The sequence below is a fragment of the Pyrgilauda ruficollis genome, unplaced genomic scaffold (genome assembly GCF_017590135.1).
Source record: "Pyrgilauda ruficollis isolate IOZ18807 unplaced genomic scaffold, ASM1759013v1 scaffold35, whole genome shotgun sequence".
In the NCBI taxonomy this organism is placed as follows: domain Eukaryota; kingdom Metazoa; phylum Chordata; class Aves; order Passeriformes; family Passeridae; genus Pyrgilauda; species Pyrgilauda ruficollis.
In genome coordinates this window covers 5,636,481-5,649,870 of record NW_024524934.1, presented here as the reverse complement: position 1 = coordinate 5,649,870, position 13,390 = coordinate 5,636,481, and the positions used below count along the sequence as shown (strand labels likewise).

At 40.0% G+C, this 13,390-nt stretch overlaps 1 protein-coding gene across 3 annotated transcripts in view; it reads right to left on the bottom strand.

Annotated features, from left to right (window-relative positions):
* Nucleotides 1-650: 650 nt before the first annotated feature.
* The window catches only part of NUP153 (nucleoporin 153), a 43,854-nt gene continuing 31,114 nt past the window's right edge, over nt 651-13,390 (bottom strand). For all 3 annotated transcript variants that reach the window (XM_041475433.1, XM_041475435.1, XM_041475434.1), the window contains 10 exons: nt 13,287-13,379; nt 12,968-13,058; nt 12,548-12,667; nt 10,289-10,903; nt 8,657-8,851; nt 7,305-8,147; nt 6,372-6,731; nt 4,480-4,752; nt 2,237-2,396; nt 651-1,790 (listed from right to left, as the gene is read on the bottom strand). In XM_041475433.1, coding sequence (XP_041331367.1) covers nt 1,706-1,790; nt 2,237-2,396; nt 4,480-4,752; nt 6,372-6,731; nt 7,305-8,147; nt 8,657-8,851; nt 10,289-10,903; nt 12,548-12,667; nt 12,968-13,058; nt 13,287-13,379 — 2,835 coding nt within the window. In that variant the 3' untranslated portion in view covers nt 651-1,705. The remainder of the gene's footprint in view (nt 1,791-2,236; nt 2,397-4,479; nt 4,753-6,371; nt 6,732-7,304; nt 8,148-8,656; nt 8,852-10,288; nt 10,904-12,547; nt 12,668-12,967; nt 13,059-13,286; nt 13,380-13,390) is intronic.

The following is a 13,390-nucleotide window of genomic DNA, read 5'->3' as shown; positions in this document are numbered from 1 at the left end:
CACCTGAAAAGAGCAGTTAGCCTTTGCCCTCTTGTCATGTCCAGCTTGTGCTTGAAAGGCATCTCACCTCATACCAGCAAGAGCAGGGAGCACTGCTGGGATGCATGGCAGAAGTGCCAGCCAAGGCCCCAGCAGTGCCTCTGAAGACATTTACACCACTGACAGTGATGCAGGTCTCTGCCCTTCTAGCTGAGGGAAGAATTCATGTCTGAGTCAGAGATAGACTGCTGTGACTTGCTACAAATTCAGCTGTGGGTCCCCAGATGAACAAACATTTCCTCTGATTTTACTAGAATAATGTCTGTTCTCCAAGAAGTTCCTGTAACTGCTACAGAAGTGCCCATCCACTATTACTCATTTCCAGTCTTCAGTTAGAACAGTGGTGAATGTTTATAAACACTGGGTTGGGTTTCTTTAATAGCATTACAAAAAAATTAGCTGCAGTCAGCTGACACATTGACAAGCTGCTCCAAGCTTCAGCCTACAATAAAACTCTCCTTCCTAACAGGAGACTTCTGAATTTAAGATCCTCTAAAATCAATGTGAAAAAGCAGAGGTTGAAGAAAGCACGAGACATTGCTCAGGCTGAGGGAAGCACACCTCATACAGTTACAGCTGGGGATGCTTTTACAGAGAGTTAGAATTGCAGGTAATATTTCGCAGTTTTTATTGATGGCATTTATCCCATGGTTTAACATGTTAATTATACTGTAATAAACATGGCTTTAATATTAAACTTTTCCTTATTATCCAAAGTCACCACAGTCCATTTCAGTAAATATAAAAATATATACTTAATACTTTGTACAATACTGGTTTTTGGTCCAAACAAAAATGGATCAGAAAAGCCAATAAACTTACTTTAAGAATTCCCAATTTTAAAGATTTTCTAAATGGATTTAGGCAACTTTGAATAATGGGATTTACATAAAATCTGAGACAATACTAAACAAAAATGGCTGTAACACACAAAATTAAAATTTCAATTTCACAGATTTGTTATGCCAAAAAAGTACATAGAGAAACAAAATTGTATTTACACATTTCATAATAAAATAACAAGGCGAGACAGGTGATAAAGGGCTGTAAGAATGAAAATATAGAAATAGCATATAATTATTAAATGAAGAACTACAGATCTAACAAGTCCTTAGCATGGATCATCCTTTAATCAGTCTTCCCCTATCAGAAAATTTTAGTGCACAATACACCCAAACTCACTCACTTCACACATACACCAGCACAAACTCAGCATAGAAATCATTCGTTATCAACATTCTCTACTCTATACAGCATCCCTCGCTGATATAATTACAATTTTGAGGCGTCAGTAAACGCGGATGAGCGCACGTAGTGGTGCGGATGAAGAGGTATCGACAAGCCATTCACTGTGCAGGCTCTACTCAGGGCTACAGCCAGACCATGCCGAGTCAGTGAAAGAAGTAACTTGAGACTTTTGCTTGAGAACAGCCTTGTTGCCAACTTTACTTGCTACCAAAAAAACGTAATGGGGAGAGGGGAGGGAAGGACAGGAAAGCTAAGTTTTATATTCCTTTAGGCAGATCTGACTTCCAACAAGCCAGCGTGAGGTACAATCCCAGTAACTGAACAATTCAGGGTAGTAGCTGAACATTTCAGGATAGTAGCTGAACAATTCAGGATAGTAGCTGCTTCCAATGTTTTTGATGCTTTATCGATCAGGCGTTTACTTTCTACGTCTAACTGCAGTCTTTATCTTCCGACCAGCAACTGAAGGTCCAGAGGCAGAGAAAGCATTTTTCCCGTTAGTCCTATTAAAAGAAATTAGTAGTTCAGAGTTTAGGACAGTGTAGCTGAAAATTCAGTAGCAGCACTGAATAGATATTCCAGAACAAATGTTTCATAGTCTTGTCTCACTAGTCACCAGCTGGCAACAAGCAGCAAATGATGAACAGGAGGAAGAGAGTTCCAGAAATCAATTAAATCTCTCTTATTCAGAAGGTAAGCAGCAGCATAATGGCTGGATACGGGTTCTACCTTTCAAGAACAAGACAACCTCTCATGTGTTGATGGGTGACATTCCTGACAGCTAGGCGGTGCTTAGTTAGCCGGTCAGGCTAATAAAAGGAAGGATGCCAAATTTAGTTTCAAACTCCAAGGTTCATCTGAACACCTCATGATTTAACAGCAGTAGAGGCTGAACACTGTCCACTGATATTACCCAAACCTCAAGGGAAATTCTGATACGGTCTCTTACCCCATTGTAAATGTTGGAGGCTGGTTGAACGAAAATCCTGAAGTGCCAGAAGGTGGTGCAGGAGCTGCTGATGCAGGAGGATTTGCACCAAAAGTGAATACTCCTGGGTTGTTTGGAAAGCTGAAATTAGTAGTATTACTTCCAAACTGGAATACAGAACCTGGGAAGATGGGGTGGAAGCAGAAAGAAGTAAGAAAGGTGAAATCTGAGTTCATTCTTTTCAGCAAAATCCTCATGTTCTTCCCCAGGTTTTACAGGTTGCTCAAGATGACAAAGTTGGGGGCGTGCACCAGAAGTGTCAGATTACTGCAGAAACAGTTTATTGAATTCACAATTCACAGAATGACTAGGTTGGAAGAGACCTTCAAGATCATTGGGCCATGCCCTAACATCTCAACTAAACCATGGCACTGAATGCCACATCCAGTCTTTTTTTAAACACATCCAGGGATGGTGACTCCACCACCTCCCTGGGCAGACCATTCCAGTACTTTATCACTCCTTCCGTAAAAAACTTTCTCCTAATATCCAACCTATATTTCTCATGGCACAGCTTAAGGCTGTGTCCTCTCATTCTGTCAGCTGCTGCCTGGTGAGAGAGACCAGCCCCCAGCTGACTACAGCCTCCTTTCAGGGAGTTGTAGAGAGTGATAAGGTCCCCCTGAGTCTCCTTTTCTCCATGCTGAGCATCCCCAGCTCCCGCAGTCATTCCTCACAGGGCTTGTGTTCCCAGCCCCTCACCAGCCTCGTTGCCCCCTCTGGACACGCTCCAGTGTCTCAATGTCCTTCCCAAACTGAGGGGCCAGAACTGGACACAGCACTCGAGGTGTGCCCTCACCAGTGCTGAGCACAGGGGCAGAATGACCTCCCTGCTCCTGCTGCCCACACTATTCCTGGTACAGGCTGGGATGCCCTTGGCCTTCTTGGCAACCAGGGCACACTGCTGGCTCATGTCCAGACTGCTGTCCATCAGTACTGCCAGGTCCTTTCTGCCTGGGCTCTCTCCAGCCACACTGTCCCCAGCCTGTAATGCTGCAGGGGGTTATTGTGGCCAAAATGCAGGACTTGGCACTTTGATGTATTAAACTTCATCCTATTGGACTCTGCCCATCCATCCATCCATCCATCCATCCATCCATCCATCCATCCATCCATCCATTCACACAGATTGAGGAATTTTTAAAGTAATACTGCTGGCACACTGATAATTAGTTATTTGCTAGCTTCCATGCCACCATTAAATTTATACCTGTGCATACTGAATTTACTAATCAAGTCTTAAACTGTAAATTTATATTCAGGTAAACTTTCCTGTGTTCATGCAATGGATCTGGGGACTTCCTTTCCTTTAATGTGCCAGCAGTACCTTGTCTGATAAAACCCCAAACATTCCAATCCTCAGAGTAAACGAATAAGTAATACAGAAAATCCAGAGAGAACTTCACCTTTAAAATGCTACCTGATTAATGAAAGATCAACTGAGTAATGTGTTGTGCACTAATCTGCTTGTACTGATCTACTGATTAGTACAAAAATATCAGCTACTTTTAATGGAGGCTATTTTGTAAAACTTCTGAGAGGAAAAAAGGAGGCTTTTCCCTTTCAGTATTTGATGTGATATCAAACAGACATTCTGGCACTGGTTTTTGGTTTTTTTTTTAAATTATTACTAGTATGGAACACGTCTTTCTTAAGTTATAAGGTTCATTCTCTACCCCTTTTCCATGGCATTTTATACTTCATTAGTAAAAAGATCTTAATACAGTCTTAACCCATAAATGCTTAAAAACCCACAAAGAATTCTGACTGTATTTTATAAAATAAAATGATTGATTCGATTCTCAAATCAAAAAATAATAATTTTGCACTGTGTCTGCTCTTTTGTTTTATACAATCTTACCAGTGATTACTCCGTTGTTTTCAACAGTTCCTTTTAATCATTAGGTTTCTAAAGAAAATAAAGCTCAAAATTTAGTTGTAGAGTTGCAACCTCCATGTCTGCTAAGTCTCTCGTGGAGAAGGCTTACTGTGAAGCTGGATACCCATGGCACATTGTGTCTCAACAGTTAGGACTGGGACATAAACGACAACCCTATACCCATTATTTTTATGGACAGCAATTCCTATATTTAAACACATGTACAAGGCCGAAGTTGTCTTTCTCCATATAATTCACGGTGCACTTCAAGAAAAATAAAATAAAATATATAATCTTTAAACGGAAGAGGATGGTCGGCACTCACCAGCACTGGGGGTACCAGAGCCAAAGGCTGGCTGATGGGCTGCCTGCTGTCCGAACACCGAGGGCTGAGTGCTGCTTGTCACCGAGCCGAAGGCAGAAGGAGCAGGCTGAGAGCCAGCAGAAAACAATGTTGTCGACAGCGATCCAAAACTTGGAGCGCTTTGCTGGCCGGAGCCTGGGCTTGGGCCAAACGCTGATAACTGACTGGCGCCAAAGGCTGGGCCAGCAGCAGGCGCTGGAGGGCCAGAGCCAAACAGAAACGAAGACGATGACCCTTGGGGGACAGAGAGAGATGTCAGTATGGGTCCCTTCCCTCCCACCCTCAAGAATGAATCCAGAAACAAAAGGTTCTCAAGCCTCAGGTCTGGTAGCTGAATGCTCATTCTAATTTCAAACTAATTGTGTGAGTATATAAAACAGACACTACCTCAGCCACAACAGGAATTGCATCTTTTCTTTTAAGAAACATGAGAAACACTGTGTTCATGAGAGTCTGACAAAATTAAATCTCAAACACACTGGTTGCCTCTTCATGTTGTGCAGATTGAAACATACTGTTTGTAGAAATCTATCTGTATTTACTAAAAGCTGTTTCTACCACATGCATGGAATATTCATTCACACTGGATTTTCAGACATGCAAAATACAGCTCCTGATTTATTACGACTAGGAGAACATGTATCTTTTCTTTTCAGCAACTTCACCCCTCCCCATTAAGTGTTTACCATTATTAACTTCTGGAGGCCAAATCAACCCTCAAAAACTCAGTTTAGCAGAGTAGTTCTCCACCTCTCATCAACAAAGAACCAGCCCAACGGCTGAGCTGCAGGGCCAGCAGAAATAATGAAATTCACCTGAACAGTGACTCGAAAGTACATGGCAGATCTGCAATGCCAAAGGGGCATTTTAAACAGCATTACTAATGCGCGTACAGCAGGAAATACTCTGATTGCACCATAACTTGGAACGGCTGACTTTCTTTCCAAGATGAGATACATGGTAAAACTTAGATTTCTGAATTTGTGATGATATTTGAAATATGGTGTCACCTACTAACACAATTACACCAAATGTAAGCAGTTTAAATTGATCTGTTGGTTGTTGTAATTCAGGACTGTTTTCTGTTTCTGATCCACAAAAAAGTTTGCAAATTAAACTTTTGTGACTGACAAAGTTAAGCCATCAGGATCAAACTAGATTGAATCTGTAAGGGAAAGAGTTAATCTTATTTCCAACATCCTGTATGGCTCGTAGGAATACACATATTTTGGTGTATTTAGTCATGCATTTATTCATGCAATTCAGGCAGTGGAGTAACACACATAAAACATGAAGAAACTCTGTATTTCTTACTGCTGTCTTCTCTAAATTCCTAGAAAATTAACATGCATTGGCCATACTCCTTAGTAGAAGCCAACCCTTAAGCAGCATTAATTGCACGTTGAGGTACTCCCCTTATATCTACTTGTGAGGGAAGGACTTCGCAAAACTTGACATTATTTCCAGGAAATCAGAGTTTTAGGTATAGAAGTGCAAAAGCAGGAACGTTGTAATTCATTGACTTCTAACTGTAAACACTGGACTAACAGTGACTGAAGAAAGACATTATCATTCCCATGGTGAAAAGCTCCTGTGCAAATTGAAATCCAGTAAAGGTTTGTCCTTTACACAAAACAACTGTGGTGTCAGTTCATTCCTAAACTGTATTTCCCACACTGAAGAAAAATGAGCCCAAATTAACATTGCTGAATATAAATCCTCAGTATTTTTCTCGACTTCTATGCATTTAGCCTGCACATTTTCCAAAGTAAAATATTAATGAAACAGCATCTCCTTAGTCTACTACACAAAATAAAATGAGAATATGAGAAGAACAGCTATTTAAAACATACCTGTTGAATTTGACGTAGTTGTGGCTCCAAAAGTAAATCCTGAATTTGCTGCATTGGTACTGCTCTCTCCTGAACGAAAGAGAAACGGAGTAAGAGTCGAGCCAGTGCTGGAAGATGTGGTTGCTGGTTTGTTCTCTTGAGAGAAGCCAAAAGACTGAGATGTTGCAGATTCTGCAGGATTGCCAAAAACAGAGCTGGTCACAGTGTTGCTGGGTTGTCCAAACACAAAGGGAGTGGGAACTGGCTGAGGGTTTGAGGAAGAGAGGGTGCTGCCAAACACGCTGCTGCTGTTGGCTGAAGTGGTGGGTACCACTGTGCTGGAGGAACTGGAGCTCAAGAAGCTGAAGGATGCTCCTTGATCTGAAAGGAAGAAACAACAGTTACTACTGAGTCACTCAAATGGAGTTTAACAACCAAGAACTTTTCACACAGCAACCAACACTGAAAAAACTTTAATCCTCCACTGCAAACTTTCAACAAATTAAAGGATACAAAACTGTGCAATATCTATGAAGTAATTTTTGCACCTTTATAGCAATAGAGAAACTGCAGCACAGCTGCAAGTAGATGGAAAGAAGATATTCCCTCTCTTCTTCCCTTTCACTATAAAAAACAACACTAGTATGAGGCCTCTATACTGTGCCATATTACAGATTTTATCACCAACTGAGCTGCTACTGAGACAGTACAACTTCTGTGCTTACACAAGCAGTAATACAGGTTCCTTAAGGTGTGGCTATTTTTTTTGTCTAAACACAGTATTAAAACTCACTTAAATCTACAGAGAAATTGCCACATAACTGCCTACACATCAACAACTAGAACCAAAGACAGGCTGCAGGTAGTGTATCAATCCCACAGATGTTGTCCAGTACAGCCTCAGAGGTATTATTTGAGAGACAGAGAAGTGAAGGCAAAAGATGTTCTGTTTACCGCAAGTACTGGTTGGTGCCCCAAAGGCAAAAGGTGCCTTTGCCTGCTCACTCTCCTTTTCCAACGGTTTACCAAAACTAAAATTGAATACAGGTTTTGCTGCGCTCTCCTCTTTGGTATGCTCAGCTGTCCCAGATGAAAAGATAGGCTGTGCCTTTAACTCCTCATTGTCAGCTTTCTTTCCAAATGCTAATGGACCAGCAGAAGTGACAGAGTCCTGCTTCTCTTCTGCCCTTCCCAAAACAAACTGTGAGGCAGGTGCAGACTCCACACTGCCGAAAGAAAAGCCTCCTTTCGTTGAAACAGTTTCATCCTTTTTCTCATCTGACTTCTTAAATGGCAAAGCAGGTGATGCTGCATCCTTTTCTGCCACAGTTCCAAAAGTGAAGCCACCGACTCCAGTTTTATTCTCATTAGTAGCTATGGAAGAAGTAGAACTTGCAGCAAAACCAAAACCTCCCAAGACTGGTTCCTCTTTCTTTTCCTGCTGTCCCAGACTCGTCGTCCCAAACTGAAATGTTGAAGGAGCCTGACTGCTTGCGGATGGAAGTCCGAAAGTAAAACTGTTACTTTTACTTTCTTTTTTGCTGTCTTCTGATTTAGAGTCTGAGGAAGAAACTCCAAATTTGAAGTTCCCTGAACCAGTAGGAAACTTAAATCCTCCAGTCACAGTGTTGGACGATGCAGATTCGGATGCAATGCCGAACTTAAAGCTACTTTGTTCTCCAAATTTAAAATTTCCTGCGCTACTTAACGTTTGAGAAGATTCAGAGGATGATGATGGGACGCCGAATGTAAATGATGGCATTGCAGCATTTGTAGACACAGTAGCAGTACCAAAACCTGCAGAAATAAGCAACAATGTCAAGTTTGCAATATATGATGTAATACATGCAGGCTTTAGCCACATGGATGGGATTCTAGTCTTAAGCTTTCCTCGAGTCAAACCTGTCCAACGAAACACACCTCCCCCCCCCAGATAAGTAAGGAAACTCCACACTTCCTCTCCACAGGTATCTTTTTGCAATGGTGCTCTTCTGTGCAGCACCTGGCTTGGAAAGGCACACTGCTGAGCTCTTTGAAAGACCATGGTTTTGTCTAAACTCCAAATGAACAACACACATAAGGGCTTGAAACAAACAACTATGTCACTGTCACAAGCTTTCCTCTAAAAAACCCAATCCTTTTATGGAAAATGGGTGTGGAAACATATGCACAAAATCCTATTTAAGCAATATTCCTAAACAACAAATGGACAATTTTGCCATACTCAAAGGAAAAATCACAGTACTTAAAAAAAGAAGGAAAAAAGTTGCAGAATGCACATCCTTGTTCTTCTCAGTAAGTATTACCTTTGAGCTCTGCTTTGGTGCCTGGCTTTGCACTTTGACAGGCTATGCATTTTGTGGCTTCTGCTTTGTTTTGGACCAAGCAGACCTCACATTCCCAACTTCCTTCAGGCATCTTGAATTTGTCTAAATCCGGAAAACCTCCAGAAGAAGCAGAAAATGCAGAAACACTGCTACTGGTCACAGGCACTGAACTCCCTAAGAAAGGAGCAAGATAGTTAACAATCCTGCTTAAATCATACACAAAACTTTTAAGAAATGCTCACTAAATTGCAAAGCACACAAATGTAACAGTAAAAAACCATCAAGCTACAAGCTGATTTGAGTCAAACACCATCTGAGAATGTAAACAATAGACACACCTGGATTCTTCTTTATAATCTACATATGAATTCAGGAACAAATTGAACCAGTGACATTTAAACAGCAACTACAGTTCATCAGATATAGCAACTCAGCCTATTTCAGATGTAAATTACAGGTGCTGTATTGAACTAGAACTACTAGAAGAATTCCTGGTGACACTAGTTACCAGTAGTCAAACTTAGCATCACTCAAGTTAATAATTACTGTCAAGTGACGCAAGGGTGAGAATTTACTAGAACGATTCATCAGCAAGTCACAAGGACAGGACACATTCAAACTATATAGTAACAAAAGAAAAAAAGGAACTGAAAGCTTCCAAACCCACAACTCTGTGTTCACCACACAAGCTACACTGCCTTCAACAGCATCAGAAATCTACTGCTGCTGAGGTGTGAAATCCAACACTTGCCCTCTGACTTTTCTCCCCTGTAAAGGAAAAAATGGCACTTGATGGTGCACCCCAAGAGCAAACTTCAGCTTCACAAGTGTCAGGAGTGAAGCAGACATCCCAAAGGCACAAAAGCATCACGTAATTGCATTCTTCACCTACAACGAACCACTGAGGGTGGCACTCAAGACAGAGACACAAGGTAATTTCTCAAATTCAAAGCAGTAACGTTTCCTAGACAGGAATGGCTCTTTTCCACAGCACATCCAGCGAATTTATGTCCTCCCATTTTACCTGCTTCACTCGTCCCCTTTACAAACATAATGTAACTTTGAAATTTTGAACATATGGTTTTGTTTTAGCACAAGACAACTAGCTAAAGACTACACTGACTTGGAATCTGGCTTCATACCCCTGCTCAATTCCACACAAATGCTAATTGAAGACATTTTAAGACATGTTGTGCAAATACCGCTTCCACCTATGTTTTGAAAGAGGAAAACAAAACCCCAACAAATCCAGCAGTTTTTAGCTCCTTGCAAGGAGTTCACATTTTTCCCCAATAAAAATGAGTCAATTGGTTTTAGGTTAATCAAGGCATCCATTTTAGTCATCTTTCCTAACTAGCCATAAAGCAGGGTATATTTGCTTCAGTTCAGTTCTGCACTAACACATTTCACAATCAGTTCAACTCATGTGACAGGCTGGAATCTGGGCTGAGACCTCCAAAGTGCCTGCAACCATTCCTGCAGAGAGCCACTAATCCATCCTGCCTGGCATACAGCCATGCTGCTCAAAATATTTTTTATGTGCAACATATTTTATTCTTTAAAAAATGCACATAGACTAAGACTGAAACAACAGAGAAGAAAAGAACAAACCTGGTTTCTCAGACTGACAAGCTACACATTTGCTGTCTTCTGCCTTATTTTGTAAAAGGCACACTGAACAGTTCCAAGAGCCTTTTGGCTGTTTAAATTTGTCTCCAAACCCCAGAGTGACTGTTGTGCCAGTGCTGCTGGAGGTGGATGTCACTGTCACCGAGTTTTCTGTGACAACTGGCATTGTCAGAGCAGGCATCACTCCTGTTCCAGGCTTTGGTGTCTCACACGCTATACATTTTGTAGCTTCAGGTTTGTTCTGGACCAGACAGGTATCACAATCCCATGTGTTGGGTGCCGGTTTAAATTTGTCTTCAAAACCCAGTGGAGCTGCTGTAGGGATTGCTGTCTTGGAGGAGACACACGGACTCACACTGATGGTCTGCTTCGTACTCTCAACAGTGGACACTTTAGCAGCTTCACATGTTACACATTTGCCATCTGTGGTTTTGTTCTGCAGACACGGGTCATGTGTGTCAGACTGCCAAAACGAGGATGCTTGTTTAGAGGCGTCTTTACCTGCAGAAAAACTACTTATTGCGGGCCTTGTATAGACCACTGTGCTCGTAACAGGCTGTGCAGATGAACAGGAGGGTGATTTCCCAGACATAAAGCCTAGTTTAAAAAAAACAAAAAGGAGAGGTATTACTGATGAAGCTGTACCCTGGCTACATGGAAGTTACTTACAATACTAGACAGCACAAATGTAAACCTAGAGTCAATGGTTACAACCATACATTCCAACTAACTGCAAGAGGAAGTCCACGGAAATCATATCTAAAGGGATGAAATTTCATATGCTGAGATGGGACACAACAGAACACTTATTTAAAGCTTGATTTAACTCTTCACTTCCAAGAAAGTTTTAAATACAAATCTCATTTGTATCTGCCACTACAGTGGTAGATACAAGTATAAACAAACAGTTTATACTTGAAAGCTGAATGCTTTCAAGTATAAACTGAAAGCTGATGATCTGTCACCAACTGGAAACAATCCAATTTCATTTTAAGACACCATGCCCAATCAAATCAAATTTCTAAAGCTATTTCTGCCATAGTAGATGACTCACATTTACTTAGTAGCTGTATAGCAGTTGGTTCTTGGAGCAGCAATCCACACAGTATTACCCCACAAGTACTGAGTAATAATTAAGCAATAAAAATTAAGACAAACACACAATTTTTTTTCCTATAAACTTTGTTCAAAATGCACTGGGCACAGGCCAACTATTATTTAAAGGTGCAAACTTTTCAGAAAACAAGAACCACCAATATGGAAACACTAACAAAAATGCTATAGCAACACATTTTAAATATTAGCACAGTTTAACTGTAAAGCTAAAATACAGAGTTTCTCTTTTAATTGTTATATTAGTGTTGCTTTGGGATTGTTTTTTCATATTAGAAGTGGAATCTTCAAACAGTGTGGATTTAGAACCTGATTCTGTTAAACTGCTAAAGAAAACTAATGCCACTTCACCCACAGGTCTTTCCTTAGACAAAACACACAGTGTATTTTGTCTCACTTAGCTCTTCCCAATAGAAAAATAGGCACTGTCTTAAGTTGCACATAGATTTCATAGTAAGTCCTGCTGTATCTCAAAGCTTATGGGAAAGATCAAGTTCAATTCAGTCCTTTTTCCTAAAACAAAAAACATCATCTACACACACTTTACTCAACTACACTTTTTACTCAACAGTTGAAAATAATCACAATTACTTGAAAACCTTTTTTTTTTTAAAGTGAGACAGCTACTTAAAATTTACATCTGAACCCATAGTCATTTAAGGTCAAAAGATATGCAACTTCTGAAACACCTTTAGGAATGAAATTATATTTACCATTCTTAATTTCTGGAGATGGTGAAGGTGAGAGAGGAATGTGTGTAATGTATTTTACAAACATTTCCTATTACATACATTTTATTTATTTAAACAAAACACTTATTCTTTGACTAATTCTTTTTACACTAATTCAAAGTTTGAATTACAACCTAGTTTGTAAAGGAGAAGCAGCGCATCTGGTTTGGAGCTGCAGTTTTCCCATCAGCAATGAAAGCCCCTTATAACAGAAGGGGGCATGAAGCATAACAGATACAGCATTTAAGTCTGTATTTACTGCTGACACTGCCTTAACGGTGACAAATTGTCTGGGGGTTTTTTTGGTTGCTGTTGTGCTGGGCTTTTTAAAAATCAAGGCAGCTATATGCAAGTGTATTCCCTGCAAATTATTTTTTTAAAGAGTTCATTATCTCACCAGGGCTTTTTAGAATGTCTAACACACTTCCTTGCTTTAAGAACTTAGCAGGTTTGCAGAACCCATCATATTCTTCTTCTTCTTCCTTCTTATTGCTGGTGCTGTTTACAGTGGCACTACCTTTAAAAATAAAACAAAACCCACTTCTTACAAAGAAATCCACTTAGAATACATTCACGTTTGCTAGAAACAAGAATTTCCATGCTTCATTCTTCTTAAATAAGAAGCTTCAAAATTTAACCTTATTTACAAGAGTTTATAGTTATAATCTGATTAAAAGCAAACCTGTCACTGAAAGAACACACTTTGCTATCTAACATTAAAAAAAAAAAAAAAAAAAAAAAAAAAAAAAAAAAAAAAAAAAAAAAAAAAAAAGAGAGAGGATTAGCACTCTGTTTGAAATGCTAAAATTTTTGTTACCTGGACTAAGGATGGATGTCACTGGTGTATCAGTGGATCCAGAAAGCTCCGATGACTTTACAACAGGAACACTAAATGTAAACTTAATTTGCTATAAAAAAAGAGAGGGTTTTTTTAGATTCTAAGAAATTTTAATCAAGCTTCACACACAAATAATAATCTGAAACCCAGTCTTCAGACTTTTGGTGGGTGCAGGGTGAAAATTTACAAATCAGAAATCTATATATTTGTCTGCCACCTTACCAGGGCCAATTCTGCTTTAATGTTCCACAGTATTCTACTAAAGCCTTGAGAAAACGTTGGGATTTATTTTACTTACAGACAAGGGAGGTAGCACTTCCACCTCAGTAGATTTCACAATTGGAGATGAAAATACAAATGTAGGACTGCCAACATTACTTGCTGGTTGTACCTGTATTTTCA